General features: G+C 50.1%; 2 protein-coding genes across 2 annotated transcripts in view; one reads left to right on the forward strand and one right to left on the reverse strand.

Annotated features, from left to right (window-relative positions):
• The first annotated feature begins 6,227 nt into the window (after positions 1-6,227).
• On the forward strand, positions 6,228-8,489 carry FZD9 (frizzled class receptor 9). Its single transcript, XM_044746399.2, has one exon. The coding sequence runs from the start codon at positions 6,367-6,369 to the stop codon at positions 8,140-8,142; it is 1,776 nt and encodes a 591-aa protein (XP_044602334.2). The 5' UTR covers positions 6,228-6,366; the 3' UTR covers positions 8,143-8,489.
• A 4,319-nt stretch (positions 8,490-12,808) lies between these two features.
• BAZ1B (bromodomain adjacent to zinc finger domain 1B) overlaps positions 12,809-24,716 on the reverse strand; it is a 79,733-nt gene continuing 67,825 nt past the window's right edge. Inside the window, exons 14-19 of the mRNA XM_044746398.2 lie at positions 22,406-22,553; positions 21,186-21,333; positions 19,230-19,345; positions 16,293-16,438; positions 15,004-15,107; positions 12,809-14,691 (exon numbers count right to left, since the gene is read on the reverse strand). Coding sequence (XP_044602333.1) covers positions 14,334-14,691; positions 15,004-15,107; positions 16,293-16,438; positions 19,230-19,345; positions 21,186-21,333; positions 22,406-22,553 — 1,020 coding nt within the window. The 3' untranslated portion in view covers positions 12,809-14,333. The remainder of the gene's footprint in view (positions 14,692-15,003; positions 15,108-16,292; positions 16,439-19,229; positions 19,346-21,185; positions 21,334-22,405; positions 22,554-24,716) is intronic.

Here is a 24,716-nt window from a genome sequence, read left to right on the forward strand (position 1 = left end):
CCCACGCTTTTGCCAAGCCCGTTCCCTCTGTCTAGAACATCCTTCCTTCTCCTCTACCTGGCCCCCACCTGCCTTTGAGACTCTGCTCATGGGTCATCTTCTCGGACGCGCCCCCCCCCCCCCCCCCCCAGTTTCTCTCTCTAATCACAGAGCTCAGCTGACACCATGGCGGTCACTATTGGTGATGCCAGCTGACCATGAGCACCCAGAGGGCAGGTGCCCTGGCTCGTTCATTCTGTGTCCCCAGCACCCAGCCTGGTCTGTGCTGTGCCACAGGTCTCACGGAGGAGGTGCTGGGTGCATGCTTGCTGCCAAAAATTCCCAAAAACATCGATTACTGTTCCATAATATAAAGGAAATGCAAGCTAATCTATAGTGACAGCAGATTAGTGGTGGCCTGGGGAGGGGAAGGTGGGGAGGGAAAACTTTTGGGGTGAAGAATATATTCATTATCTTTTTTTAAAATCCTGGTGCTATGTCTTGCCCTTAGGCGACTTGCTTCAACTCTCTCTCAGCCGGTTTCCTCATCTAAACATTAGAGTAAATAAGAACCACCTCATAAGATGTATGAGGATTAAATGAGATGTAAATTAACAATAAATGGTAGTTATTATTAAGCTCATTGCACACTATACTGACCAGTTATTATATATATGAGTTATGTATGTACCAGTTATTAACATTTTAATGTACCGCTTCACAGTAAGACAGCTGTGTTTTAATTGGAAGATATTTATTATCTGGATCAATTGTGGTGATGATTTCACAAGTATACCCATGTGTCAAAACTCATCAAATTATACACTTTAAAGATGTGCAAGTTTATTGTATGTTAGTAACGGACCTCAATAATGCTGTAAAAAATTCACACACCCATTGACCCAGAAAGTTCTCAGACTATGCACCATAGAAACAAAAGCAAAAATACATTCAGAAGTGGGCAAACTTTTTCTGTAAATGGCCAGATAGTAACTGTTTTCAGCTTTGTGGGCCATATGTCACAACTACTCAAGTCTGCCTTTGAAAGCAACCATAGATTCTATGTAAACCAATGACCATGGCTGTGTTGCAATAAAACTTTATTTACAAAAACAGACAGTGGGCCAGACGCGACCTGTGGGCCACAGTTTGCAGACCCTGAATATAGATACATACGCCCATGCATCTGCGTGGGTAATACAGATCATAAGAGAAACAGTCTGAATGTGTATGCATAGGGGATTGGCTGAATAATTTATAATAAATCCACACTGTGGAAATCAGAGTGACTAGCAAAAAGAAGGAGTTGGAGCCTGTGTGTTGACATGAAAAGACATTCATGATAGATTTTTTAAAAAATATTTTATTGTGCAAATTAAAAAATATGTGGAAAAGTTGACCAAAATTTTAGTGATCCCCTGAATTCCCGCCACCTAGATTCTACCATTAACATTTTTCTTCACTTATTTTTATCATATATCCATCCATCTATTCATGATAGATTTTTAGGCGAGGAAAATTAGGTGTGAAATGTACAACATTAGTTCCATTTTAGTAAAAGAAAGAAAGATAAGACTGCACTTCATGTGTTTATAAAGTCTAGAAAAAGTATTAAAAGCGATGCCTGAACTCTTAATACCGATTACCTGAGGGCTAGGATTGTAAGGGGAGGGAGCAATGATCATTTTATTTCACTGCTCACCTAATGTTGAATTAGTTGTGAAAATTGTAAAAACCCTAATAAGGAGTTTTTAAATTTTTATTGAGGTCATAATAGTTTACAACATTAAGAAATTTCAGTTGTACATTATTGTCAGTCACCATATATATGCGCCCCTTCACCCTTTGTGCCCACCCCGCAACCCTGCTCCCTTCTGGTAACCACTAATCTCTTCTCCTTATCCATGTATTTATCTTCCACAAATGAGTGAAATCATGCAGTGTTTGTCTTTCTCTGTCTGGCTTATTTCACTTAACATAATACCCTCAAGATCCATCCACGTTGTTGCAAACGGGACAATTTTGTCTTTTTTTAATAGCTGAGTAGTATTCCATTGTATATATATCCATCTCTTTTTTATCCAGTCATCAGTCAGTGGGCACTTGGGTTGCTTCCATGTCTTGGCTATTGTGAATAATGCTGCAATGAGCATAGGGGTGCATAAGTCTCTTTGAATTGTTGATTTCAAGTTCTTTCAGTAGTGGGATAGCCGGGTCATATATTTCTATTTTTAATTTTTTGAGAAATCTCCATACTGCTTTCCATAGTGGCTGCACCAGTTTGCATTCCCACCAGCAGTGTATGAGGGTTCCCTTTTCTCCACACCCTCTCCAACATTTGTTGTTTTTTGTCTTGGTAATTATAGCCATTCTAATGGGTGTAAGGTGATATCTTAGTGTAGTTTTGATTTGCATTCCCCTGATGATTAGTGGTGTTGAACAACTTTTCATGTGCCTATTGGCCGTCTGTGTATCTTCTTTGGAAAAATGTCTGTTCATGTCCTCTGCTCATTTTTTGATCGGGTTCTTTGTTTTTTTGTTGTTGAGTTGTGTGAGTTCTTGATATATTTGGTTTCCTAATAAGGAATTTTTTTAAAGATTTCATTTTTTTCCTTTTTCTCCCCAAAGCCCCCTGGTACATAGTTGTATATTCTTCTTTGTGGGTCCTTCTAGTTGTGGCATATGGGACGCTGCATTCTTTGTTGTAGGTCCTTCTAGTTGTGGCATGTGGGATGCTGCCTCAGCGTGGTTTGATGAGCAATGCCATGTCCGCACCCAGGATTTGAACCAATGAAACACTGGGCCGCCTGCAGCGGAGCGTGTGAATTTAACCACTCCGTCACGCGGCCAGCCCCCCTAATAAGGAATTTTTAAAACGCTTCTTAGTAAGAATCGAAGTCTAGTGCAGCCCTTGACATCCTCATAAAGGGAAGCTGAGTCAGAAACAGGGCTCAAGCTTGGTAGAGGTGGGCGCATTCCCAGAGCTGCGCCTGAGTGCCTCACCCAGCCCGCCCTGTGTGTGGGCACATGTGCACGTGCACACGGGAATAACCTGGCTCCTGCGTGTCCTCGAGTGTGCACACACACCTAACTTGCTGCTGACCCCCACACACAGCACACTCAAGTGCCGGCGCCACCTCCATCTGCTCAGGCTGCAATGACACTCCATGCACAGGAGCAGGTGTGTCATTGTACCTGCTGGATCCTCCATCACCAGCGACAGCCCCTCCTGAGGGTGTCCTGGGCGCCTGTTAGAGGTGCTTGATAGCCCTCCTTCTGGTTCCTATTTGCTCACACAGACACCTCTGTCCCCCAGGGTCCAATCAACACCCCTTCCCCAACCTCGGGCCCCACTTGCACTCAGCCTCTTCCAGAAGGATCTACAGCCCCTCCTCATTACGACATTTTTTTCATTCAGTAAACATTTATGGGAGCCTACTCCAGGCCAGGTGCCAAGACACCCAGGAGTGTGGCCTGGCCCCTGACCTCCAGAAGCTCCTGGGCGTGTGGGGAGACAGGCACAGGTGTGGTGGCTGGAAGGCCCAGAGGCGGGTGGAGGGTCGTCCTGGAGGAGGCCATATCGGAGCCAAGGTGGGGAAGGGAGAGGCAGCATGAGTCCAGTGGGGTGAGTGGGGCTACAGTCAGGGAGGACGTGGTAGGAAGGGCCTCTGGGAGTGCGGGGAGTCTAGAGGGGTGTGGGGGGGGCGGGGAGAACACAGGTCAGGAGAGCGTCCCTTCCCATTCGTGCAGGGCAACTCGTTGGCCCACAGCCAAGGGCCCCCAGGAAGGGAAGCATCTCCCCAGAGAAGAGCAGTTGAGAGGGTTCTGTTCCCACCTCGCCCCCATCTCTGGCCCCCTCCACCCAGTGGAGCAGGGATGGGGGTGGGCATTGATGGTAATCTCCCACCTCCCCCCGGTCCCCTCCGGTCCTCCTCATAGTCTCCCTTTCAGTGAGGCCTCGAGTATTGTTCCACCTTTGTAAAGAGGGGGATCGAGTGACAAAGCCGGGTGGGTGGGCAGGCAGCCCAAGAGGCCTCTTCTCTCCTAGGCAGCATCTGCCGGGGGAGAGGCTGTTCCACACCCCCCACCTCTGGCTTCCCAGGATCAGCTGTTGCCATGGTGACAGGCCTGGCATCCCACAGTTCCTGGGGCACCCTCCCCACTATGGCTGCCAGAGGAAGGGCCCCTCAACCCCTCTCCACCCTGACGGGGGGCAGGGGCACAGAAAACCTGGCTCCCAAGCCAGTCCTAGCAGCGGGGAGCCTCCACCATTCTCAGCTGCCCGGTGAGGCCGCCAGCAGAGGGGGCAGCTCCAGAGCCCCCACCTCCTACAGAAACCGTGATGTGGGGGCTCGGGAGGCAGGGCCATGCTCCACTATCCTCCACGCACCTCTGCCTCCTTGGAGCAAGATACAGGGAGAAGTAAAATGTCCCCATGGTCCTTGAGCAGCTGCTGGTATTGGGGCAGAGGGGGTACAGATGGGGGGCTAATAGTATGTGAGTGCACACGTGGGGGGACAGTGAGTGGGTGAGGACCCTGAGCCCACAGAACAGAGCCTCCAGCCCCGCCCAGGAGAGCTGGGGGGCTGCCCCTAGGAAGTAATGCTGGAGGCTGGTGTGCCAGACAGCAGAAGAGACAGCCTTCTGGGCTGGGGAGATGGGAGGCAGGAGGGACGTAGCAGGAAATGAGGAGGCAGGTGGGGAACTGTGCCCGGAGGGGCTTCTGCTACCATCCCCAGGTGCGCTTCGCCCTGGACAATGGGATGCTGTCACTGGCATTTTAGGAACCTCCGTTATCCTTGACCAGGTGGTCAAAACCAGGTCCTTTTTCCAAAGGTACCCTGCTCCTGAGGTATCCTGCCTCCCTGGGAAGCTCAGGGTCTTGCAGCCGTGCTGCTCACAGCTCACATACCTCAGTCTCAGCCTCACTCACTTATTGTCAGCTGTCACTGGCAGGCTGAGCCATGTCCCCAGGGAGTCATGGTTACTGCTGTGTGGTGCCTCGCTGGTCCCATTCGTACATCGGAAGGGCCAGTCTGCCCCTCCCCGCGGTGTAGGGAGCTGGGGGAGTAATAATCTGGTATCCTTCTGATGGCTATCAGGTTTAGGTGAGGAGGGTGTGAGGTGCACTCCTGAGACATTCCATGGGATGTCACTGTACGTCCCCCGGGGGGTCAGTGGGCACAGGAAGGAGAACAGGCCTCTCTGGGGGCCTGGTGGGGCTGGGTGGTGTGGGCAGCACCAGAGAACTGCAGGCTCCCAGGGCAGAGAGGAATTCAGAGGGAAAGCCCTTTGCCAAGGGAGCTCAGAGAACAAGGGGGTGGGGGGAGGGTGTTGAAATCGAGTCCTCCAGCTCTGTGGGAAGCAGTTTCTAAGCAGGTCCAAGAGGTGCCCAAGGGGCGCCCTAGAGAGAACAGGCCCTCCCAGCCGATAGGGTGACAACACCCCTCCCGATGGGAGGACTGCAGCCTTGTGAAATGAGTACGGGGTCCGGAGTCAGACAATCACAAACGGAATATTTAAGAGCTTTATGTCCTTGGATCTGTCACTCCTCCCTGAGCCTCGGTTTCCCCATCTGAGAGAGGGCTAGCGTATCATTCCTGGATTGCCAGACGAGACAATGAGGTCAAGTGTGTAGCATGACTGGTCAGCAGCACGTGAGCAACAAATGAGTTGCTAATTTTTACCGTAGGATTATCTGCCTGTTCTACAGAAAAGGAAACTGAGACTCAGAGAGAAGAGCCGAAAGTCACAAACAACTAGTGAAGAGGCAGAGGCTGCACTTGAACTGTCACTGAGTACAAAGCCGAGGCTTCCCACGCGTGGAAACCCTGGAAATAGTCTCACAGCCGGGAGGAGAGAGGTGACCCCGTATAGGGAGACAAGGGAATCCTGCGGCTGGCTGTCCTGTCGCGGGGAGAGGGTGGGCAAGCAATGGGGAAGAATCGAGTGTGAGCGGGCAGACGAGTTCGCGCCCACACCCGGGCCCCAGGACCGCTGCCCGTTGTTTCCCCCTGCTCGGCTCCGAGGCGCGGCGCCTTTAAAGCCCGGCGGGGGGGCGTGCCCGGCGCGCGGGGGTCCAGCCCCTGGGCGTGTCCGCCGGGCGCCCCGCCCCGAGGCTTGTAGCCGCGGCCCCGGGAGGCGGTGCCCGCTCTGGCTCCCCGGCCGCTCCAGTGGCGGCGGTGGCGGCTCGGTGGGCTCGGCGCCTCCTCTCCCTCGGGCGGCTTCCCCGCGCGCTGCCCAGGGCGCTCGGCGGCGCCCGGATGCACGCGGGCGGCTCGGCAATGGCCCGCGCCCCGCGACGTGGCGGGTGGGCACGGGGGCGCCAGATGGCGCGGCCCGAGTGAGCCGAGGCCGCCCTCCTGCCCTCGGCCGGGGCCGCCCGGGATGGCCGTGCCGCCGTTCCGCGGGGCGCTGCTGCTGTGGCAGCTGCTGGCGGCGGGCGGCGCGGCGCTGGAGATCGGTCGCTTCGACCCGGAGCGCGGGCGCGGGCCGGCGCCGTGCCAGGCGGTGGAGATCCCCATGTGCCGCGGCATCGGCTACAACCTGACCCGCATGCCCAACCTGCTGGGCCACACGTCGCAGGGCGAGGCGGCTGCCGAGCTGGCCGAGTTCGCGCCGCTCGTGCAGTACGGCTGCCACAGCCACCTGCGCTTCTTCCTGTGCTCGCTCTACGCGCCCATGTGCACCGACCAGGTCTCGACGCCCATCCCAGCCTGCCGGCCCATGTGCGAGCAGGCGCGCCTGCGCTGCGCGCCCATCATGGAGCAGTTCAACTTCGGCTGGCCGGACTCGCTGGACTGCGCCAGGCTGCCCACGCGCAACGACCCGCACGCTCTCTGCATGGAGGCGCCGGAGAATGCCACGGCCGGCCCCGCCGAGCCCCACAAGGGCCTGGGCATGCTGCCCGTGGCGCCGCGGCCCGCGCGGCCCCCCGGCGATGCCGCCCCCGGCCCGGGCGGCGGCGGCACCTGCGAGAATCCCGAGAAGTTCCAGTACGTGGAGAAGAGTCGCTCGTGCGCGCCGCGCTGCGGGCCCGGCGTCGAGGTGTTCTGGTCGCGGCGCGATAAGGACTTCGCGCTCGTCTGGATGGCCGTGTGGTCGGCGCTGTGCTTCTTCTCCACGGCCTTCACCGTGCTCACCTTCCTGCTGGAGCCTCACCGCTTCCAGTACCCCGAGCGCCCCATCATCTTCCTCTCCATGTGCTACAACGTCTACTCGCTGGCCTTCCTCATCCGCGCCGTGGCTGGGGCCCAGAGCGTGGCCTGCGACCAGGAGGCAGGGGCGCTCTACGTGATCCAGGAGGGCCTGGAGAACACGGGCTGCACCCTCGTCTTCCTGCTGCTCTACTACTTTGGTATGGCCAGCTCGCTGTGGTGGGTGGTGCTCACACTCACCTGGTTCCTGGCGGCCGGCAAGAAGTGGGGCCACGAGGCCATCGAGGCCCATGGCAGCTACTTCCACATGGCGGCCTGGGGCCTGCCGGCCCTCAAGACCATCGTTATCCTGACGTTGCGCAAAGTGGCGGGGGATGAACTGACCGGGCTCTGCTACGTGGCCAGCATGGATGCGGCTGCGCTCACGGGCTTCGTGCTGGTGCCTCTCTCCTGCTACCTGGTACTAGGCACCAGCTTCCTCCTGACCGGCTTCGTGGCCCTCTTCCACATCCGCAAGATCATGAAGACAGGCGGCACCAACACGGAGAAGCTGGAGAAGCTCATGGTCAAGATTGGGGTCTTCTCCATCCTTTACACGGTGCCTGCCACCTGCGTCATTGTTTGCTACGTCTATGAACGCCTCAACATGGACTTCTGGCACCTTCGGGCCACGGAGCAGCCGTGCACAGCACCCGCAGTACCTGGAGGCCGGAGGGACTGCTCACTGCAAGGGGGCTCCGTGCCCACCGTGGCTGTCTTTATGCTCAAAATCTTCATGTCGCTAGTGGTGGGCATCACCAGTGGTGTCTGGGTATGGAGCTCCAAGACTTTCCAGACCTGGCAGAGTCTGTGCCACCGCAAGATGGCAGCTGGCCGGGCCCGGGCAAAGGCCTGCCGGGCCCCTGGGGGCTATGGCCGTGGCACCCACTGCCACTATAAGGCCCCCACTGTGGTCTTGCACATGACTAAGACGGACCCCTCTCTGGAGAACCCCACACACCTCTAGGGACACAGGCCTGCAGGGGCGGCTGTTGTCCCCTTCTAGCCCCCCTCCGGAGGAGACAGCTGACTAGCAGCTGCCCAGCTGTCAAGGTCAGGCAAGTGAGTGCGAGGGGGCAGAGGACCAGGGCGGGCAGACTCTCCTTCAACCTACTGTCAGGACCCAGTGAGGCTTACTCCCAAATCGCGTGGCGCAGGGAGTGGGCCTGGCTGAGTCCCTACAGGGTCCTGGGGGAGGATGTGGAGAGTCGGAGGGGCAGAAGGGGGCGTGGTCCAGCAGGGAGTTTATTTAATGATGTAATTTATTGTTGAGTTTCTCTGGAAGCTGTGACTGGAATAAACCCCCGTGTGGCAGTGCTGAGTCCTCTCTGGGCTGGAAAGGGGGAAGGTAGGAGGGTGAGGGCCCTGCAGGAGTCTCCCTTGTGAGCAGAGCTGGGGGTGGGCGCTCTGGCTCCCCACCAATCAGGAGAACATCCCCTGTGGAACAGCTGTATTTTGCAGGAGTCCCAGATTCTGGGTGTATGTGTTTCCCCTCTCGCCTGTCTTCGCTCCTTTTGGCAACTTGCTTGCTTGTCTCTGAGTCCTGGGTTCCTGCTTCCCCAAGTGAGACTGGGCTGCCTGCCGGCATACTCAGGGAGTCCCCTGGGATGACACCCCCACTTCTAACCCTGGGGAGTCTAGCTTGTTTGGGAGCTGTGGCTAAGACTCTGCTTCTCTCATTTGTGTAGAAAATGAGGGCATCAGCCTGTCTCAGAGGTTCCCTCGGAGGCTCAGGACCAGCTCCCACTGTCTCCTGTTGACCCCTCCTGTTGTCCCCTCCCTGGGGCCTGAGGGCTGAGGCTGGAGTCTGACTGTCCTCATTGCTTTCGAAGATTGCTGGTGTGTCCACCTCACTCCTTGGGGCCCTAGTCAGCGCCCACCCCACCCCCTCATCTCTCTCAGTGGAGAGATATGGGGCTTGACTGGCATTTGGGCATCTTGGTAGCACAGACAACATGGTCACAGAGACAGGGAGCCCCTGAGTATAGTGGGAATGGGGTCCCACCGCCTGAAGGGCTGTGGGAAGGTGTGAGGTGCTGAGCAGCAGTGAGAAATGGGACAGGTGCAGGAGAGGCTGCTGGCACATTTGTGTACCGGTGGTGGGAAAAGGTACTGTGTGTAAATGTATGCTGGGGGAGCCCAGGGCTGCTGGGACCTGCACTGTCTCTGTCCACTATCAGGTGTGTGCGGCCATCAGGCTGGGGTCAGACCCAAGAGCCCCACCTTGGCCTCTGCTTTGACCACTGTGATGACTCCAGCCAGGTGAGGGTCTTGGTTACTGTCCCTGGGTGCATAATACACAGAGCTAGCGTTCACTGTCACTGCCAGAAGGCCCCAGGGGCCCAGCCCTGCTGCCAGCCTTGCTTTGGAGCCAAGGGGAGGCCCACGGTCGACTGCTCCACATCAGTAGTGGGGTTGAGCCCTCGAACCCAGGGCCTCTCGGCCGGAGCTCTGCCCTACACCAGCCACCCATTTCACAGGGACAAGAAAGAAACCAGACGAAAATCAAACAGGTGGTGTCAAATCCCCAGAAGACAGCTTCCTCACCTGAGGGAGGTTATGGGCTGTCCCTCACCACGAGGAACAGTTTGCACCCTTTGCTTGTGCATTTCTTGCACGTGGAATGTCTTCCACATCTAACTGCTTCCCCTCCAGAGAGCACAGAGTAAGTCCCCGTGTATTCTTTGACCAGCAAAGCCCAGTGACCCTCACACCTTGTAACGCTCCCTGTGAGGGTCCTAGACTGAGACAGAATGAGCATATTTCAAGGGGACTGGGGCCCAGTTGGGGGTGGGAGAGGCAGCGGCTGCATTGTGCTGGGCTCACAGGCCGGGTTTGCGGGGAGTGGAGCTGAAGCTGCTAAGGGCCTGTACCAGGGCAGGGGCAGCCGGAGCAAAAGGAGAGGATTCCAGAGACTGGGGAAGGGAAGGCAAGTGCTGCGTGTATGGGCGAAGGGGGGAGGGGAGGGGAGCATCAAGCGTGGCACCAGTTCACCCCTATTCCTTGCCAGTCGGTGGATGGGGGAGGGGTGGTGCTTGGCTATGTCCCGCTCAGCGGAAACAAGACTGGCTTCCAGAACAACTGGATAGGAGGGATGAGGGAGGAGGGGCAGTGTAGTTGGGATGCGCCAAAGGGGACTCTGCTTTGAGGCTGGGATGGTTCACATGGGCCAGGACTTGGGAGGGAGGGCGTGCAGGCCTTGCCAGCTAAGGCTTCTCAGCACTGGAAAACACTACGGAAAAGTGCCAGACCCTGGAGGAAAAGGAAGGGAAGTTAGTAAAGACCTTGTACAGAAGTTCTCCATTTGATCCTCCTCTCCCCACTTTACAGACAGGGCAGTGTTTGGAGGGCTTGGCTGGCTCCAGATCAGAGCCAGGCAGTCTGCGGCCTCCGAGCCTTTGTGACTCCCACCACACCACAGGTTCCATCCTGGGGGGATGGCAGGTGTTATAACCTGGGTGGTTTTGTCCAAAGAAACCCCTCCCACAGCAGGACCTCCCCCCACCCCCAGAAAGGAAATCCCAGAGCCCAAGAAAAACGCCTCAGAAACCAACATCTGCTGGCCTGTGTAGTGTGACCCCAGTCCCTCCCCTCACTGGCCTGGTGGCCCAGCGTGTGGATCTTCAGAACAGTGGCTGTTTGCGCATGTCCATGCAGGCTTAGCCTGTCTGTGTGGTCTGAGCTTGTGCGAGGGAGGGCCAGGGTTAGGAACTTTGTAGCTCTGACCTATTTAGTTCCAGGCACACGATTCAGAGTTCACAGGAGTTAGCAGGGATGATCTTGACTGAGGTCAGACTGAGGAGAGGCCCCAAGGGTCAGTCCCTGCTCTCAGTCCCCCCCTGAAGGAAGCAGCTCCAGGCCCCGGGAGAGGTGGGGGCAGTCCAGCATGTACCAAGGCCTGAAGGCCCCGGGCAGGGGTAGCAATGGAAGCGGTAACCAAAGGGCAAGCTTTTCTTCCTACGTGCCTTGAGTTTCTCACTCAACATCCTAAGGAGACCCTGGCTCCCTGGCAAGTTGGAGACATGGTTTCCTAGTGGAAGAGGGCCTGCCCCTGAGTGGTTGTTTGGAATCCAGACACCACTTCACTGCCACCCAACAGTGCTCTCTCCCCAGAGACAGGGTTTGAGGAGAAGGAAGAATACATGGGAGGGGGAGCCCTCAGCTGATTCCCAGAAGTAATGATTCAGAACCCTGTCCTCAGGAAAAGGTTCTCTTATCCCCATTCGCAGTAGTCAACCCAAATTAGGTGGCTCCCCCTAGGTAACACCCCTGGTAGGGAGAAAGGGGCTGAGATGGTTGAAAAGGACCGGGATAGACCCTAGATGAGGTGACATGGCCCCACAGGCACTATCCTTATAGCCTAAGAAACCCACGCGAGGAAAAGGGTTTCACAGATGCAGGCTGGGAGCCCGAGTCCAACAGTGATTGTGTAGAAAATGCTCAGAGGTACCACAGCTCCCCTTCTCCAGAACTTAAGGGCTGGTCAAATTCGACTTGACCTTGGGGCAATCCACTTCCTCCCCTGCAGGACTGAAAATCCCCAAGTGCTCAGCACCAGCTCGAAGCCCACCCTCACCAAGGCCACAAAGCGAGTCAGTGGCAGAACACACACCCAGGGCTTAGGTTTCTCCTCGCATTTCTTCCTGTTTACCTTCTGCTGTCCCCGATTCAGTTGGTCAGGAACTGGACATTTCACTTCTCCGTACATGGGGTCATGGAGGGGTGCTGCAAAATCTTTGAATTCCATAGACAGGTTGCCACCTAGCAGTGACCTATTCGAATCAACCACTCTGACTTTATAAAAAATAAATGAAGCCATAAATAAAATAAAATTGGCTATATGGTAGAATTGTTGAGGCTGAGTACACAGGAATTCATTATATTTTCACTCTCTTTTTGTGTATGTTTGAAATTTTCCTCAAAATGAAAGTGTTTTAAAACGTCAGGAGTTCCCCCAAAATCATGTGCTCAAGGACTACACAAATTCCCATAGTGAAGCCTTAAAAAATACTTCCCCCTAATTCCTACAAGTTTCAAATGAAATTTTTGGGGGAGTTTAGACAGAGACAAGTAGGAGGCTTAAAGGTCACGCTTCAATTACCCAGGGCATCAGAAATCTCTCCCGGAAGCAAAGAAATGCAGTAGATGGATCTGACCTGTGGTTAAAAAGACAAGTCAGAGGGTCCTCTCAATCCTGAAGAAGAACTGGTTCCAAGAGTCAACGGGAAACCCGTGCCGGGACTGCACTAGCCACTTCCACCCCCACGAGCACAAAGAAAGGTTCACCAAAATTGTTTTTTCTTTATAAACACAAGTACATAATGTTTATTTGAAATTCCAATTTATTACAAGTTTACCCTTTAATGGGGTCCTTCCTCCTTAAAGACCATTAAAAAAACAACAAACAATTCAGGTGTCACTGAAGTGGGAACACGGGTTTCGCACTGTTAACAAGAACAGACTGGCTCTAGGGTAGAAACGGGAAGGTGTTGGTGGCTGGGATTACGAAGTTGTAATGTCAGTGCTAACTCCAAGCCTGTGGGAGAAGGGACGGTAAACCTATCCAGCAGCCACTGGAACAAATCCCCAAAGTCCCTGGGCGAGGAGGACAGGGGAGAGACAGGGACCACACCTTGAAGTTTAATATAACGAGGCTTTATTCTCAGGTCCTATGAGATGCAATCCCCTTGGTGGACTTTTTTTCCCTTAATTCAAATAGATACAGAAGAGCTTAGGTGCTCAAATCTTCCAAATTAAAAGTTGATAGAAAAGAAAATTAAACCCTGTTTTGCATTTTTATCAAAATCTGCCATAAAAGGGAAAGAAGACTACAAAGTTTTGCCTAAATCTAACCACTAGCGCTAGACTCACTGTGGGAGGGGGCTGTCTGAGCCCCTCCCTACCCTCCTCCCATCCCCCACTGACACGGGCCACTCAAAGATTCAGGTTCTCAGGGAATTCCAAGTCTGCGGCCAGAACAGGCGCGGAAGGAGGCGGAAACAGCCACCACAGCAGGCAGAGGGACGCCCCCGTCACCACCAGGCGCCACTGCTTGCCCTGCTGAGCCTCCAGCCCAACTTCTCTGAAGGAGAGAGGACGGGCTGAGGGAGGAGATGGGGTAAAGTAAAGCAAACACATTATCATATAAATTGTACTGTACATGTGCCAAAGCAAGATGACAGAAATATTTTACAAGATGTTCTTTATACAATATCACTGCTGAGACAAGCAACTTTTAATAACTAGAAAAGTCAATTTAAAAAAAATTAAACATTGAAATTCTTCCTGCTTTTCTTCTGCTCCCCTAAGAGCTTGTCTGGTATGTGGGTGGGCTGGGCTCCAACACCCCTCTGGCCAGATCCATCAAAGTAAAGGTTATAAGCATGATTATAAGCAGGACTCCAGTCTCTAAATGAAGTGCCTTAGGTTTTGTTTTTTGTTTTTGTTTTTTTTGAGAGGGTGAAGTGGGGAGAGAACTGTCACAAAGGGGAGGGGTATTCAGGAATGACTCCAGGACATGTCCCTTTACTCTGCCAAGATCAACTCAAAAGACCAAAACTGTTTCATGATGCTGGTGAATACAGAATTCTGTATGGCACTCACTGATACCGTCACCTGAGAGGGACAGGGAGGAAGAGACAGAGTATGGGCTTAAAGAAACAAGACTGGGTATAAATATAGATTTTAAAAAACCAACACTACCGCCCCAATTGGCCTGATTACCCTTGATCCTTCTATGTAATACAGTAATCTCTCCTCTGGAGACCAGAGGGCTTGGCACTGTTTGGTGGCCAAACTGGGAGGGACCTTAGTTCTGAAAGAAGAAAGGAAAAGGAATCGGGTTCACAAGAAAAGCCGTACCCTTAGACTCTTCCTGGAAGTTCTTAGAAAGGGGGGTTAAGGCCATCTACTGCCCATAACATTTCTGGGCAGAGACCACCAACCCAACATTAGGCTCTCCAAAGAGCTCTGCTTGATGAAGGCCCTGTGGAGAGTTGTGGAAACACAGCCCACGCTTGGAATGACAGGGATTTCTGGACTCCCTGTGATCTCCCTTCCATGTTCTTCTCCATCTTCCTCTCCGGCCACCCTCCCACCCTCCCTTGCTCTCTCCCTTGATTCCCCCAACCTCAGCTCCCTTACCAGGGCCCTGCCTTTCTATTTCTTCTGTCTTCGTCCCCTGGACTGTCCAATGGGCTCTGGCTCACTGTCCCCTTCATCTTCAGCAAGCCGATCAGGAAACTTCTTGCGTTTCCTACGGACATATGGGTGGCCAGGAAGGTGTTTATGCAACAGAGCCACCAGACACTGTTCTGTCTTCACCATGCAGTTTAGCACATGGCTGCCTCGGCAGTTGTAAAGCTCGGCATTGGTAAACACTTGCTTCATGTCAGTAAGAAACTCCTGCACAGAGTGGTAGCTCCCACAGGAACATTTGTTCTGCATTGTCTGCAAGTCCATGGGGTGGGTGATCACGTCATAATAGTCCTCGGCCTCATCTCTAGTCACGGGCTCCCTGTGGAGAAGAACCAAATGAAGATATTAGCCCAGCCTTGAATGTAACCGACAGAAACCTTATCAAACCACCAGCCACAGAATGCCACCTCTGCTGGGATAAGCCAACTGGCAGGCATAGAGAAGGTGTGGTCACCTTGTACTACGAGCTGTCTCTATCAGTTTGGCAAGCTAATTCCCCTGCCACTGAGACATGTTCTGAAAGGAAAGGATCAGGGTTGTTCCCCGGGGTTCAGCTTAGCGCTCCCTCTGCCAGCGGCTCATCTGAATGCTCTTAGAACCTAGAAGCCGTGCTTGAGGACACAAAGCTCACCTGAAGGGCCAGCTGAAGCGGTACTTCACTATCTTGTGGAGGATCTCTTCACACTTCTGCAACTCCAGGCTTTGCCTCCGGGAGCTCCGCTTGGTCTGAAGCACCTGATGCCAAAGAAAGAAGTCATGTTATTATAGGTCCAAGAAAAAAGAAGAGAAAACAGAATAGAAAATGTGTATATCTACTTAAGAAAAAAAGAAAAGAAAAGACGAGTTCAACCATTTTCTTGGAGCAGACAGTCAAAATCATCTGACATTCAAGTCAGGGAGTGCTCTCAGCCAGGGGCAAGCATCTTCCCATCAGCCCACTTGCCTCCTCCCTCGTGGATGGTGATCAAAGAAGCAGAGAGCAGGCAGCAGTTGCCATATTACAGCAGTCCTGCTAGAGGTCAGCTAGAGAGGGCCACTGTCAACCGGACACTAGCCCTCTGAGAGCAGATGGACCTGGGATTATGGGAACACAGTGGATGAGGATAAACAAGCAACTGCAGAAAGCCAGATGGGTTATAGGGACCACGCACAGCCAATTTTGTGGGGGCGGGGTGTCTGAGGGAAGAAAAGCAAGAGGTACAATGTCCTTTCTGGGCTCTCCCGCTGCAGGTATGTGGGAACTAACTGGCTAGGGAGAAAGGGGGTGGGGCCTCCCCTGCAGGTAGCCATGACAGCTGTGACACACAGCAGAAGGAGAGCCACAGAGTTGAAGGAGTCAGGGCTGGGCAAGCAGGAGGACCTCTCCAGGCCCTCTGAGCTCTGTAATGACTTGCTTTATGTTCCCAACCCACCCCTAACCCCAATTTGACCTGTCAAAACAAGCAAGTTTTCAAGAGCCTCTTTTTGTTCTTTAAAGCTCAAGTGAAATCTAAAGCAAAACCACTACAATTACATTGGTTGAGGAGCAGAGGGGAGGGTAACGTCCCTCCCATAACAACTGTCGGCAAAAGACCCAAGAGTAAGCAAGGCTCCAAATTGCTGACATTCCCACAACAGAGACCCAGCCCCTCTGAGCCACTGGAGACACATGGATACTATTTTAAAATCCTTCCCAAGTCGAGGGCTGCCTGTTAACTAGAGGAGACGTGTGCAGGCTCTAGCAGGGGAATGCCGGCCATAGCTGTTCCTGGAGGACCTGCTGCCTCCATCTGCTAGAGGCCCACCCATCTGCTTAATGAGCCTCCAAAGTTAGGGAGGAGCGAGCGGGGGGCGCCTCCCACCTGTCGCCTGATGAATTCCCAATGCTGGAGTAGGGAATAAGGAAGAGAAACGTCACAGAGGACAATAAAGAATTCTTACCAGCTCATCAACCTCAGTGTCATCCACAGGTGGTGCCTTCGGCCGAGACCTCCTGGCAGGATGCGGCTTCTTACCTGGTCGTCGGCCTGGCCTTGCTACAGGGGGGATGACACCTTGCTTGCCCCGGACAGTCTTTCGAGGTCTCACTGAAATAAAAAATATGGATTCAGAGCAAACAACTGAGGATGAAGGGAGCATGTCTATGGAATGGGGAGATAGTCTGGACAAGCAAAGCAACTGCTTCCTTTGGTTATAAGGTGCTCTTGCCATTTATCTCTTGCCTTACCTAACGGCACACTTTAAAGGTAGCAGGAGTAGATGAGGAATAGATACCTCTCATCAACTGCCAAAGACCTTTTAAGAGCCTCTTCAGAAGGCCAGTCCTTTAGTACATCTATCCTCTGTCCCCACCCTGTTCAGTTACTCCCAGGAATGAGGCCCTTGAAGGAGTCAGTTGTAAATGGACTCCCTCAGGAGGAGAGGCCATTTGCTAATAAGTCTGCCTGGAATTGCAGCCCAAGTTCAGCCTCAGAGAGTGTATATGAGATGGAACTGTAGAAGAGATCCTGTTTCATAATTCCCAGAGTTATCCTACACTCACCATCACAATCTTTTCAGAGTAAAACTGATACTTATGTGAAGTATTCCTCATTGAATCCAATTTAGGGCTAGCCCCAAGTCCTGTTTTCTTACATTTCTGAAAACCACAGACAGTGGGCCAGGCCACTGCCCAGGATCCCCACACAAAGGCACCCAAGACCTACTGTGTCTCAGGTTTACAACAGGTGCTCAATGTCAGACAAATCAGCATTCTTCCATATGCCCTCAGGGAGCAAAGTTCCAGGAAGGATTAGCTCAAAACTTCTCCACTAAAATTTTCCCTAGAAAGTGGGGAGGTGCTGTTTGAACAGAGACATGGGTATACAAAGGCAATGATACAATCAATGAGCAACATTTTATATTCTACTTCTGGACCATGATAACCCTTCGTTGGCTATTTTAGGGTCTCTAAGCTCAAGACCAGGTTAGGAAGAGAAAGTAAGAATCTGATGCCATGGATGAAACTCGGAATACTAGGGACAGCCACCAACCTACGGCCTTGAGTTGCACTAGAGAACATCTTCTTTGGTGGCCTAAAAGGCAGGGCAGACAAAGGGTTCTGAAGCACCAAATACTTCCTAGATCCTTTTGGCAGACAAGTCCCTAGAAACCTGGAGAGGGAACAATTCCTTGGAAAGAGCAATAACTCAAAAGTGAAAAGCAACTACCTTGAAAATAAAATCAATACATTGCTATATTCAGAATCTTTTCCCAGACAACCATGCATCTAAATCATGACTCTCCAGCTGGCAGACAACGGTCTCTGTAACGCAGGGTTAATGGACTTACTTGTCTGTATACCCTGGGTATCTGGGAAATCATGCCCACTGAACAAACAAAAGGAGGCCTACGGGAATAAGAGAAATTAAGGTGTCCCAAATTAAAACCCTGCAGGACTGGGGAGATGGGAGCAGGTGTGCAGGCCCAAAGCCCTCAGGTTTTGGCAGCACCACTGCAGTAAGAGACCGGTCATGCCACACATCCTCTCTCTCCTTATATCAAGTACAATTGGTCAGAGTGCTATGACCTTGGGAACTACACCATCTCTTCAAAAACTCATCAAAACCTTCCTCTGTGGTCTCTTTTACTAACCTACAAAGAAGGGTGTATTTTGCCAAGAGGGAGGCTGTTAAAAGGCTAGACTGGGGGCCGGCCTGGTGGTGCAGCGGTTAAGTGCGCATGTTCTACTTTCGTGGCCCAGGGTTCACCGGTTCAGATCCCCGGGTGCGGACAAGGCATCACTTGGCACGCCATGCTGTGGTAGGCGTCCCACTTTAGTAGAGGAAGATGGGCATGGATGTTAGCTCAGGGCCAGTCTTCCTCAGCAAAAAGAGGAGGATTGGCAGCAGATGTTAGCTCAGGGCTAATCTTCCTCAAAAAGAAAAAAAAGAGGCTAGACTGCAGGACTTCAGGTTTAACCATCAAAATTTGACAAGACTCAGGGCCAGCCCTGTGGCCAAGCAGTTAAGTTCACGCACTCTGCTTCAGTGGCCCAGGGTCTGCCAGCTTGGATCTTGGGTGCAGATCTACACACCGCTCATCAGGCCATGCTGTGGCGGCATCCCACACAGAAGAGCTACAAGGACTTACAACTAGGATATACAACTAAATACCAGGGCTTTGGGGGAAAAAAGAAAGAGAAAGACTGGCAACAGATGTTAGTGCAGGGCCAAATTTCTTCACCAAAAAACAAAAAAAAATTTGATAAGACTCTCAGACTCATGAAAAATGAACATGAGAGTAAGAATCAACGAGGTGAGTGTAAATGATGAGGCTCTTTTTTCCCTACTGGCATCTAGTGAGAAACAGATCTGTACCTTCCTAACAACTATGCCTAAGCCATGGAAAAACCAATCTTCTCTTTTCAAACTAGCAAATCAATAGCCCTGCACACTACAGGGAAGAGAAAATCACTGTAACCAGAGGAAAACTCATTGCTGTGAAAGGAGCACTGCACCAGAGGCCAAGAGAACTGCTGGAGATGGTAATGGGCCTAGCCCTTCCTTACCCATTGTCCCAATACACCAAGGGGTTCAGAACCAGCAGACGTGTCATAAACATACTTGGGGCCTTGAATGCCACTAAATCTTGGACTAAGTGGATCTGCTATAGGTTAATGTTCTTGACACCAGGCCACCTGGCCTCCTACTAGGAAGGTGGTTAAATGGCACCTTGAAAACCCATTTAAAACCATGGCAGTGGAGTCACCCCCCAGCGACAACACGTGTGAAAAGGAAGATGGCATGATTGCAATGCTGGGTATCTACTGCCAACCCAGTCTTCCCAGTCATCTTGGAAGGTGGTGAGGTTAACTATGAAGACAAACTGAATACTTACATCGCAAACCAGCCACCTCGTAATCTTCTTCTTCCTCCTCCTCTTCTTCCTCTTCTTCCTCTTCATTGCTCTCATCATCTTCACTATCCTCAGAGGCAGACTCTTCAGTATAATTCCTGTGGGGAGGAAAGAGCATAGGAAACAGGGTTCTAGGCCCAAGTGGTCCTAGAAAGGATGAAGTCCCACAGGGGTCCCGGCAACTTCTTCCTCTTCACGGATTAGAAAGATCTGATGACGAGGAGAGGGAACCTGAATCTTGGCCAAGACACAGGAAACAGAATAAAAAATTAAGCTTCGACAGCATGCCTCCTCCACCAGGCCCCAAATGGTTTGGGTAAGACACCAACAGCAACAGAAATCAAGGCCAAAATGCAACCCCACTCATCCTCACACAAAACAAGACAAAACTCTATTCCTTTTCATCTCACAAAAATAGCCAGATAATGTAACATTTCAGGTATTAAAAGCTGTCCCCAACTCTGGGGTGGACTGAAAGGATAAACAGCCCAGACAGGTGTTACTCCACCTTGATGGCCCCCTTCCAGGAGCTGAAACAGCTTGCAGATGACCATAACATCAAAGCAATGGTAATCCCAGCTCAGAACAGGTGGTCCAAAGCCCCACCATTTCAGAGCAGTATGCCTCATCTCTCTAAGTGTAGCTGGAATGGAGTGAGAAATAACCGAGTAATACTGTTAGGTGGGGTCAGGATCAAACAGCTCTGCCCTTTCAAAGAGAGAACAAGCCAGAGTGCCTATAAGCTGCCCTTTTACAACCTCAAACTTCAACGTGGAAAACACCGGTATTCCCTTGGCAAATACAAAGAGTCTCCTCTTTAAAAGGCCCTGTGATTGGCTTTATTGGGATTGGAGTGAAGAACAAAGCACCAACTCCACTCTCAGAGCACTAACAATCTCATGGGAAGACAGTCATGTAAAAATCTAACCATAAAGGCAAGATGCAACAAATACTGTTTTAGAGATTGAAAGCTCAGTTGGAACACAGAGGAGGAACAAGTAATCCTAAGGATGTACAGAAATTTCAAGAAAGCAGTGCAATTTTAGGTAGGCTGTGGGCAATTTATCCAGGTGGGAGTGCCGAGGAAAGGAAATATTCCCAGCTGGGAGGAAAGCATAACAGGCAAGGATGCACAGTGAACAGCCTGTAATAAGCACATAAACACAGGAATGAAGGCTCATCAAAACACAAGCTAGTAATGTATACTAAGAGCCTCAAGAGTTAGATAAGGAGTCTGGACGCTATTCTAGAGGCAACAAGAAGATTCAAGTCTTTGAACAGGATGGTGACATAAGCAGATCTTTGATTTACGTAAACCATTCTGGTATCACCACAAAAGCTGGATGGATAAGAGGGGGAAAGATATGAGGTAAGAAGTTGAGGAGACACTGAAGGAGCCCAGGTGAGAGACGTAGGAGGGCCAAATGACAGCAGGGAGCATGGAGAATGGACAGTAGGAGACTGATTCATAAGACTTCTGGACATTAAAATGAAAACATCTGGCAAACGAATGAATATGGAAGATGAGGGAGAGGAAGATGTCCAAGGTGACACCACAGTCCTAATCACGATAAGGGAAGAAAACAATAGCTATGGGTAATGAAGGTAACGAGTTTCGGATTTCTAACCAGTGAGTGGTTGCAGAAGTAATCACGAATTAAGAAGTGGGCAAAATGAAAGCAAGAGGCAGAGGGAGATATATTATTATTTGAGAAGAAGGTATGATCAAGAAAATATAGAATACGGCTGGTGGTGAAAACTAAAAATGTCAATATTAAGCTAAAATTAAATCAGAGTCCTTTGAGCTACTATAATACTTTAAATGATAAGACTCTGTATCCAAAGATGAACTTAAAACTCCTTAGAGTCATTCAGTTTGAACAAGCGAAGCTTAATTATAACATTTATTCATTTGTTTTTAAAAGAAGAAATTCTCACCTGCCACGGGAATTGCGCCTGGCAGTAGCAGGCTGGCAAGCTGGGCACTGCCACTCACCATCTGGTACTTCATAGAGGGCCGGCCTCAGACAAAACAGGTGGAAGGCTTTATTACACTCATCACACAAGATCAGTTTGTCATCCTCACCTGCAAGGAGATAACTTGTATAGCACTGTTGGGAGCATGGCAACAGTCAATGAGTTGTAAGAAAAAGCAGCTCACCCTCAATTAACGCCATGGAAGAACAAACATTCTAGCATACCCACCTTTTTTTAAATGTAGTCATTTTCTGAAAAGAAATGTAGCATAAACTAGACGATAACTAATTTAGGGTTCAGGTCTTCTGACTCACATCCCCAAACCTACCTAAGGCTATAAGAGGACAGTTAACATTTACTAAGAAGTAGCCAAGACCAAGTGAAAGCAGGAAATTTTGCTGCTCCTCTCCCACTAAGAAATGAATCCCCATGATGTATTACAGTTTCGGCTCGTCTGCCTCCCTCACTCCCCAAACTATTCACAACTCATACCTGATACAGTTCTCTTAAACCGTTTCGTTTCCCTACATTTGGTGTACTAACCAACTTAACATGGTCATATTTCTCCTCTCCAACTTTCATTCTAAATCAGTTTTTAGAGCAATCAAATGATTTTACACAGGTCTTTTCATCCTTGGGAATTAAATCCTAACCTAACTCACAAGATAACTTGAGCCACTGAAAAGTCAGTCACCGGGAGGCTTTCAGCCATGAAATTCCTGTTACACGTATGGGCCCTGAAAGCTCTCAGCATTAAACAGTCCCAAATGCCTTGTTTTGTAGACTCAGTGCTGGAAGGCCCAACCCAAGTATTCTTCACAATGTATAAATACTGCCCTCTGCTGGTAGCACCCGTCTTAACTTCACAGATGACTAAAATTGAGAGATGGTAAGAGAGATTCAAAATTTTAGGTTAACTAATTTTGTTCCCGGTGGGAAATTTAAAGATTAGAGAGTTCAACTGCTCTTACTTTATACTCAAAATAGAGGAACAAAGGGTCTGCTTTGATTTGCTGGCATGTGATTCAAAGACTAGCATTCTACAGACTTCTAGGAAAAGGTAAAATTTGTCCCACCACATTTAAAAACTGTACACAGAATACTTTAGGGGAGAAAAGATCTTGGGAATGGAAGTCCTAGTCCCTAATAGACTCAGATAAGCAACTTTGATCTAAATATACCTTTCTTTCGACAAACTTTGCATCTAGCATTTTCTGCTGACATATCCCACTTGATACAGGCATCAAGCATCCCAAGTAGAACATGCATTCTGGAAAAGGTCTGAGCTTCACGGATTGCTGTCTTCCATTTTTCCAGAGCAGATGCAACCTAAACAGAGACCAAACCAGGACAGCATTACTACAATGACCCCAAAGAACATGAAATGTGAATTTTTCATGCAATACTAACAGTATACACTGAGAGAGGACTAGGAATAGGTAAAGACAAGAGAATTCTGAGTACATTCACCTCCTAGAGCTCCTACAGTCTAATCCATTTATCTTACAGAAGAAATCAAGGCTCTAAAGGGTTAAAAAAAAAAAAAAAAACTTGCCAGAGATCACACAAAGAATTAAGGGCAGAGGGGTGGGGGGTGGGGGGTGGGGGAGGGTGGCCCCATGGCCGAGTGGTTAGGTTTGAGTGCTCTGCTTCGGTGGCCCAGGGTTTTGCCAGTTTGGATCCTGGGCGCAGACAAGGCATCGCTCATCAGGCCATGCTGAGGCGGCGTCCCACACAGCACAACCAGAAGGACCTACAACTAGGATATACAACTATGGACTGGGGGGCTTTGGGGAGAAGAAGAAGGAAAAAAAAGAATTAAAGTGGGGAAATGACTAGAGACAGGTCTCTTCTAGTGAAATCCACTTAAAGATTCCATATCATTTAAATGCAGAAACACTTGTATTGTGTAAGTGCTAAGATGCAACAATGTCATGCAGCTAATAAAAATTCAGTTAACAAGATTATCAGTTTCTGCACTAATAGGTGCCACAATCCCAGACTACAGGGCCTGGAAATAGTAAATAAAATCTATACAGCATTCTACAACCCTTAAAAGTATTAAGTACTGATAGGAAATATTCCTCATGACTCTATCACCACCTTCTAACTTAAGTGAAAATGTTCGAATCCCAAGAGGTTAGCCTGACTTCATTCTGAGCAGTTACTCTCCGCACAGCCTGCAATGCCGCCTCACACCATCAGAAAATGCAAATTAATTCTGAATTAGCCAAGCAAAACACGGTTAGGATGGAGCAAGATATAATCAGACATTTCAATGATAAACCCTCTCCTATAAAATATACATTCTAAGGAAGAACAGAAATGCCATTTTAGGATAATTCACTTATTTGTTTTACTGTTTTATTAGTCAAAAGGTGATTTGGGGGATGTTTTCAGAGCACTTCTTGCCTAAATGATTAGGTGAGCATCCATGTAAACAAATGCCAATACAGGCTATCATTCTCAGACAGTTAGAAAATACATCAGACAGTCAGAAAATACAACAGAGATGGATAAGGTAAAGCTTAGGCAACACAGTAGAAGCTGAGAGACTGGGTTGGCTTATTATCATCTACCTTGTGGAGGTCATATTGCTTAACTCAGTCACGACGGAACTAACGTTAAGTCAGCAATGCCTACCACTTTTACAACCATTACAACCTGGCTTGCTCTAGCTAAATGACAACACCACTGAGGGATGCCCTGACCTGGGCCGAGAGGTCTATTTTAAGTAATATAGTCTTCCTCCTATAGGAAAGGGCAGTTAGCCTGGAAGGCCACAGGCTTTAAAACAGCTGCCAAGGGACAGAGACAGCTGAGCTACTTCTGAAGCTGCAGTGTGAGAGTTGAGGGAGGGAAACAAAGGCTGTCTTTTCTTTTTCCTACAGAAATAGAGGACCACAGAGAGCCCTGTGTCTATAAATTTTTGAATAACAAGACTAAGTAATATAAACACATAAAAAATCTATTTAAAAGACTGCTAAAGTTCTCGTGGAAACACTCATTCCTTACTCCAACCTCCAGTGCATATATTTCAACATCTGCTTTCAAAATACAACACAATTTCCTTCCTTCCCTCTTCAGAGCTCCTCAGTAAAAAGTGAGGTCCACAATCACAGCTACCTTGCTGGTCTTCTCCCCTGATGTAACGGAGAGCTGACATATGACTACCACACATTCACTTACTGCCATAACAACTCGAATCTCTTCATAAATTTTAAAATTTTAGGTTCCATTCTTAAAAAGAGTGCTATTGAGAACAGGCAGGGAATGGCCAAAATAGGCTTTGCTGTCCTCTAGTGGATAGTCAGATGCACACAAGTATTCAAGAAAAAGTCGTATCAGCATATACTAGTACTGCTTTTTACTTTATTTCCCATAAATTACAAAACTCAACATTCAACAGCTTATCTGGCCTCATTAAAATTAAAAAAAAAAAGAAAGATATCTTGGAAATAAGCTTAACCTCATTTTTAAAACAGATTTATT

The sequence above is a fragment of the Equus asinus genome, chromosome 14, assembly GCF_041296235.1.
Source record: "Equus asinus isolate D_3611 breed Donkey chromosome 14, EquAss-T2T_v2, whole genome shotgun sequence".
NCBI classification, from domain to species: domain Eukaryota; kingdom Metazoa; phylum Chordata; class Mammalia; order Perissodactyla; family Equidae; genus Equus; species Equus asinus.